Source organism: Mugil cephalus, chromosome 13, assembly GCF_022458985.1.
Source record: "Mugil cephalus isolate CIBA_MC_2020 chromosome 13, CIBA_Mcephalus_1.1, whole genome shotgun sequence".
Lineage (NCBI taxonomy): Eukaryota > Metazoa > Chordata > Actinopteri > Mugiliformes > Mugilidae > Mugil > Mugil cephalus.
In genome coordinates this window covers 4014145-4021011 of record NC_061782.1, presented here as the reverse complement: position 1 = coordinate 4021011, position 6867 = coordinate 4014145, and the positions used below count along the sequence as shown (strand labels likewise).

At 41.6% G+C, this 6867-nt stretch overlaps 1 protein-coding gene across 2 annotated transcripts; it reads left to right on the top strand.

The window, feature by feature from the left end:
- Positions 1–1532: 1532 nt before the first annotated feature.
- Positions 1533–6765, top strand: tlx1 (T cell leukemia homeobox 1). Of its 2 annotated transcripts, none has more exons than XM_047603870.1 (3): positions 1533–2121; positions 4332–4533; positions 5515–6765. In XM_047603870.1, exons 1-3 carry the CDS (start codon positions 1665–1667, stop codon positions 5723–5725), a joined length of 870 nt encoding a protein of 289 aa, XP_047459826.1. In that variant the 5' UTR covers positions 1533–1664; the 3' UTR covers positions 5726–6765. The 2 variants fall into 2 exon arrangements, with proteins under 2 accessions (XP_047459826.1, XP_047459825.1); XM_047603869.1 differs by having other exon boundaries at positions 4296–4533.
- Positions 6766–6867: the final 102 nt, after the last annotated feature.

Below are 6867 nucleotides of genomic sequence, written 5' to 3'. Positions count from 1 at the left end.
AGATCTTACACTATGAAATATTAATCCTGCCCCGCGTTAAGTAACCTAATTAAGTCCCAGTGGCTTTTTCCGAGGAGAGAAAATCAATGAGCCACACGGCTTAATTTGTCATTTAATTGTTATGGAGTTGTAGCCTACAGTCTACCAGATATTAGAATAGACGCTGCAGTTGTATATTTATAAATATATATAAAAAGAAGCTGCTCGTTATTTATGATCTACGATTAAACAAAGTTGCAGCCATTTGTTCTGCTGGATGTGGCCCTAATTTAAAGCTCCTGCGCAGTCATTGATCATTTCCGGATTCATTAATGTTTTTTAACGAGCTCAGCCTAATGCCGAGTAATGACTTATCTTTTATTTGTGTTATTAAAGACTCGCTTGAACTCGGAGGCTTCTCCTGCTGCTTTTACGGGGACGTGGCGTGCAGCAGTGTCATCACTCTGATCATGAATTAATGAACACAGCAACACACGAGCCCGGGACGACATCAATAACTATCACTGGTTCATATGGAGCCTGCAGTCTGAGCCCATCAGGGCCAATTTATTAAGGTCCCCAATATCTGCGGAGCGGATCGAAACACTTATAATCTGAACATTGGACATAGAGAATTAATGGCAGCCTACTATTTATTTGCTATGCAGAGGAATTAGTAGGACGTTTATTCCACTATTTTCGCCCCCTTGGAGGATTTTATTTATTTTTTTACACTGAGCTAAATGCATGGATCCTTCAGATTTACAGTTTAACCATAAATCTGAAGTTTTCTTTAGTGCTTCCTCTACTTTTTTTTTTAGAACCAATGCAACACACGTTGTCCACAAAACTATAAAACACCAGGCTCCTAAGTGTAGACTATTATGGGTAAATAAAGGTATGAATAAAACAAAAGAAATAATAATAATAAAGAATTAACAATCGGTGTAAATAAAATATAATAAGTGTCTACAATCACCAGTGAGCTGCAGAGTTTTGATGCTTGAATTTATGACTTGAAATTTTCGAAAGAAAAAAAAATCGAGTTGGAAAAATAAAAATGGTCGATGAACGTAAAATGTTTTCACCGTGGAAACAAACACAGAAACAAGTGTGTGAACAAAATCACGTTTGCTGTAACCTGCTGTCAACCCTAAGCCGATTATTAAAGAGGGAAAATAAATGAAGCTAAACTAAACCGCGTGTGTTGCGTCGCGTCCGTGTTCGCCCACGACTGGAGGCAGATAGATGTCGTGTCGTTGTGTTATTGATCTGACTGGCGCAGTTGTTAATCGCTGTTTTATGAAGTGTTGAGTCTTCAGCCAGTTCGGTCTGCAGGCCCCGAAATGAGGTCTGGGTCCCGAGCTGTCTATTTGGCACTTTGATGGATGTCTTTGTGCAGCGGGGGTACGAGGAGGAGGAGGAGGAGGAGGAGGAGGAGGTGGAAGAGTTGGATGAGGAGGAGAACCGGGAAGAGGAGGACGAGGAAGAAGAGGTGGAAGAATAGGAGAGGGTGGGGTGGGGTGGGGGTGCATTCCGGTCTCAGAAAGACGCGCACGCGAGCGCCCTGCACTCACCATAACGCGCGGAGCTCGAGCAGAAGCAGCCCAGACTGAAGAGTCCGGGGAGCCGCGCGCGGGACAACCTCTGTTCCTCGCGCAGGAGCGGGGGGCCTCGCGGAAGCCATGGATCACTTAGGGATACTCGGGGCGCACCTGCAGCAGCAGCAGCAGCAGCACGCGCACGTGGAGCCCATCAGCTTCGGCATCGACCAGATCCTCAGTAACGTGGAGCAGAGCTGCATGCTGGGCGCGAGGATGCACGAGCCGGACTACGGGCACCCGGCCTACGGCGGCGGCGGCGGCATGATGAACGGGGGCTTCGCGTGCGGGAACGGCGTCTATAACGGCGCCACCGGGGGCTCGTGCGGGGCCGCTGCCCTCGGCGGAGCTTATCACATGAACGTGGGCGTGAACGGGACGAACGTCAACCACGCGGGGGTCATCCGTGTCCCCGCGCACCGGCCTCTGAGCGGCGGGAGTCCGTGCGGCCCACCGGGGAACGGGGGCGTCAACAGCGTGACCGCGCTCACGTTCCCGTGGATGGAGAGCAACCGACGGTACACCAAAGACAGGTTCACAGGTACGAGGAAAACAGGCGATAGCTCTTTGTTTTATTACGCGTATCTTTCAGCGGTAGAATTAAACACAACATTATTTTGTCTTCACAAAAACAGAACCTCTGGATAACACCGATTATTATCCAGGAATTATTTTGAATCTATCTACAAACTCCTCTGAGGAAGCTGGTTTTCCATATCGTTAGCTCAATAGCATAATTGTTAGTTTTTGACTTACTGTTGGGATATCAGTAAAAATGGAAACGTGCTTGCTAAAAATTGTTTAATTGTGTGTTTGTTTTACCAAAAACGTTCAGATATGACTTAAGCAATTTTGCTATTAGGCTTCTGCACTTTGAAAACTTGAAAAAAATTAAATATGACTAGATTTTATATATACACATATATAGTCAGTCCTTTTTATTTTATTTGTTTACAATTAATACAAGAAATACAGAAGCTCCTGTGTGACTATAATTAACTAACCCAGAATTGATGAATAACTCTTCATTATATAATTTATTGATCAGCAATTACTCAGAAGACCAGAATCGTTTCCACTTATTCTACATTTTGAACCTGTGTCCGTGTTCTCAGTAATATCACACAGACCGTCAGAGATGTTGAGGTTGTTGACATGTTTCAGCTGCTCTCTGTGTCCTTGCTGTGCTGCACAATGTCCAGTCTATGTGTCTCTTCTGAATCTGTCCGGCTGCAGTTTTCTCCTCTGTCACTTAAGTTCACTTCCATTATCTCTGAACAAACATATTCTGTTGATGCCATGTCAAATGTAATTCTGACGATGAGTTTCTGCTGAGCAGTTCTGATAAATAATTTCCTCAAAATGTCAATCTTGCAGAAAAAAAAATTCCCTCACATAAACAAACAGAAGATTAGAACTAAATAATATAGAAATGTATAAAAACATAGTTGCTGCATAAATTCCTCAGGCCGATCAAGATGTTCTTTCCTTTTAAAATATCATTATTAACACGTTAAAAGTTGCATTTTCTTCCCTGTTGTATGTATATAGCTATAAGGATATATACAATGTTTATATATTATGAATTAATATGTTACTGGCTCATGTAAAATAAATTAATAGCATCAATCATGTGATTGTCTATAAAGGAATAAACTAAAATAATTTACAGCTAGTATTTGCATTACTGTTGCTTAGATGAGTATATAAGTATTTCTGTGTTAATACTTAGATATTTAAAGGTCTTTGGGTACAAAATAAATAAATAAATAAAATGAAAATAAATGTCAAAAAGGCTGTTTCAGATTATAAGGGCGTGGTTTTATAAAAATAAATGAAAAGAATTATGGAGCTAGTTTGATTCTTCCATTACTGTTATTTAAAGGTGTAGACAGTATTTACATATTAATACTTATGCATTATCATGTTAGCAGATATATATATATCCATATATATCATTTAAAAAGCCTATTAAACATGTGGTTGTATAAGAAAGAAACAATAATTTAATACAGCTAGTTTAACTCTTTGCATTTGCTTTACTGTTGTTTAGATGACCATAAAGGTGCACACAATATTTATATGGTAATTTACTATGAGGTCAAATAAAATAATAAATTAAAACGACAATTTGTGCAGCTAGTTTGACTTTTACAAATCCTCCTATGCAAATACTTTTGTGTTATTATGTAGAAAATGGAATACATTAAAAACAATATTTTTTTGCAGCTAGTTTTACTCTTTGTATTTGCTTTGCTGTTGTTTAGATGTAGATGTAAACAGTATTTATATGTTAATTCATATGTATTATTATTTGATTATATATAGAATGAAGTAGCCTCATTAAATGTGTAGTTGTATAAATTAATAATTAATTAAAACAATCTTTTGCAGCTAGTTTGACTCCTTTATTGTCGTTTAAAGGTTTAGACAGTATTTATATATTATTACCTGTGTATTATTTTTATTCTTATATACAATAAGAGGCCTATTGCAGTTGAGATTGTATAAAAATGAATAAATTAAGACACTTATTTATGGGGCTATTTAATTCTTATTTTCCTCCCCTGTTGTTTCCACGACATTAATGGCTTGTAGAGATTTTAAAGCATGTGCCTCAGACCTGTTTGCCTCTCGCTGTGCTGCTGTCGCTCACTTTCCCTTTGCCCTTTGCATGTCTCCTGCTTCCCTGTCCCGTCCTGTCCCGTCTCCTAGTGTCCCTCTCACCCCTCACTGTGACACGTCGCGTAGGTCACCCCTACCAGAACCGGACGCCCCCGAAGAAGAAGAAGCCCCGGACGTCGTTCACTCGGCTGCAGATCTGTGAGCTGGAGAAGCGCTTCCACCGGCAGAAGTACCTGGCCTCGGCCGAGAGGGCCGCGCTGGCCAAGGCCCTGAAGATGACCGACGCTCAGGTCAAGACCTGGTTCCAGAACAGACGCACAAAGTGGAGGTGAACTCACACAAGACGGTGATCTCTGCAAATCTTCAGCGCAGAGTTCATTATAGCGGGCAGGGATTAAAAATGCACTCTTAAAAAGTGAACAAATCCACCAGCTTAATTTAACTAATGTATTATTTCCTGTGAGGCAGAGTTAATTTATTATGAATAAGCTACAGGACGGAAAGAAGACGACGAGTACAAATCTGATTAAATAAATAAAATAAAATTTTGGATTAATACAGATGTATAAAGAAAATATTAAATTTAACAGTATATTTAACACAGTTCTTCTATATATGGAGTTAATACGTAAGACAAAAAATATTGGGTCATAAAATAATCAAAGCAGACTGTTTACAGGCGTTTAGACAAAATATGGAGCGATATAAAAATACTACATGTAATTAAACAAATCCGTTATTATTTTCCCCCTGAACATTACAGAAACTGTCGTCGTTAACGTGACAGGCAAATATTTCTTTTACACGTTTATTTATTTTAAATTATCAGTTTTAAATGAACTTAAGGACTAAGTGATAACAACATGTTGATTCGTGTTGTGTATCGCTTTATTTTTCGTTAACAACATGTCTGAAGTATCGATTTATAATAATAATATAATTAAATGAAGTAATGACTCTTAACATAAAATTACGGAATGACACTAAAGTTATTTAAGAACCCAAGCATTTCTTTAGAATGCATCTTAATTTCTTTAAGATAATATTAAGATCTTTAGGTATTTGGGATTAGTAACTAAGAGGTATATATATATAAAAAAAGCATCATCTTTATACTCGAAGTGGGAATAAGCTGCAACAAACCTAAAACGTAATGTCCCCATATGAGGACGCAGGGTCTCAGGAGGACAGAGAGACAGGAAACTTGTCCGGCCACGTTAAAGCGATGGAAAGCAACGCTTGTCTCACCCTGGTCTTTGAATGCAGCCTTTCACATCTCCTGTCTCTTGTTTCCTCGTCTCTGCCGCAGGCGGCAGACCGCGGAGGAGCGCGAGGCGGAGCGGCAGCAGGCCAACCGGATCCTCCTGCAGCTGCAGCAGGAGGCCTTCCAGAAGACCATCAACCAGCCCCTGACCCCGGACCCGCTGTGTCTGCAGAACAGCTCCCTGTACGCGCTGCAGAACCTGCAGCCCTGGAGCGAGAACACCGCCAAGATCAGCAGCGTGTCCGCCTGCGACTAGAGAGCCGAGACACGGACACGCAGGCAGAGAGACGCGCTGTGGGGACGGCTCCCAGGCGCGCGGGACGGTGCAGGGCGCTCTCTCACAGACATACAGTAGGTTATCAGGTCACGTCCCTGCGCCCTCGGGCTTATTATCACCCTCCTGTCAGACAGACTCCGCTCAGCCCCTCAGCGCCTCTCCCATCTAATGGGGACCACAGCGTGAGGAGGACTCTTCCGTGGGCTGAGTGCTACAGGCCCGTGGACACCAGACTGTGGCTCTGCTGGCAACCACATGAACTCTGCGCTCCAGAGAGCCGGAGCGGCAGCAGAAGAGCAACACAGGACTCGTTTTATCAGATTTCTATCAGTCCAGACTGAGAGACCAGTGACATCTGTCCGTTTGACCATGTCATGCTTTTAGATACAGAAACGAGAATGTTATTATTAAAAGAAAATAATACTATCACGGCACTTTGCAGCTGCATTTCACGATGTTCTGACCACAGTTATCACATTTATCTGAGATCAGACCAGTCCCAGAGAAGGACCTAACGCAAACACTTATTATATTATTGACAATTATTTGCCATTGCGATGTGTGTGTATGTAGAGTATATATATGTGTGTGTGCGTGTTCTTGCAAAGCAGAAAACGTGTCCCCAACGATGGTTTAGAACCAGTACTGGTCCACATAAAGACCCCCTACTGCACGCACACATTTTTGTGAAGACACAATTCATTCCCTACGTCGACCTTAAGCATCACAACTAAGTGCCTGGACGTTACACAACTCACCCTGTTTTAACTTTAACCACATAACCAAGTCTTAACCCTCACATCTGAAGTTCTGCAGACTGATCTAACATCTGTATATTTCTATACATATATGTGTGTGTGAGTGTAAGAGGTTTTTATTTTTTTTACAGGTTTTCTGGTCAATTATCGGCTGCAGTTAATGCAGCTACGAAAAGAGGGATGTAAACCGATCAGGCATAACATTATGACCACCTTCCTATTATTAGTGTGTGGGTCTCCCTTGTGGAGACTCATCAGAGAATGGACATGGGCCTTCTGAAGGTGTCCTGTGGTGTCCCTAGAGGGGGCCTCTGTGGATCATCCTATAGATACTTGATCAGTTTGGGATCTAGTGAATTTAGA

Bases quoted from the DNA above. Each gene is read 5' to 3' on its own strand.
- tlx1 (XM_047603869.1), top strand. From the start codon at position 1,665: ATGGATCACTTAGGGATACTCGGGGCGCACCTGCAGCAGCAGCAGCAG. The intron at 2,122-4,295 runs GTACGAGGAAAA...CCCGTCTCCTAG, and splicing joins CACCAAAGACAGGTTCACAG to TGTCCCTCTCACCCCTCACT. The intron at 4,534-5,514 runs GTGAACTCACAC...TCTCTGCCGCAG, and splicing joins AACAGACGCACAAAGTGGAG to GCGGCAGACCGCGGAGGAGC.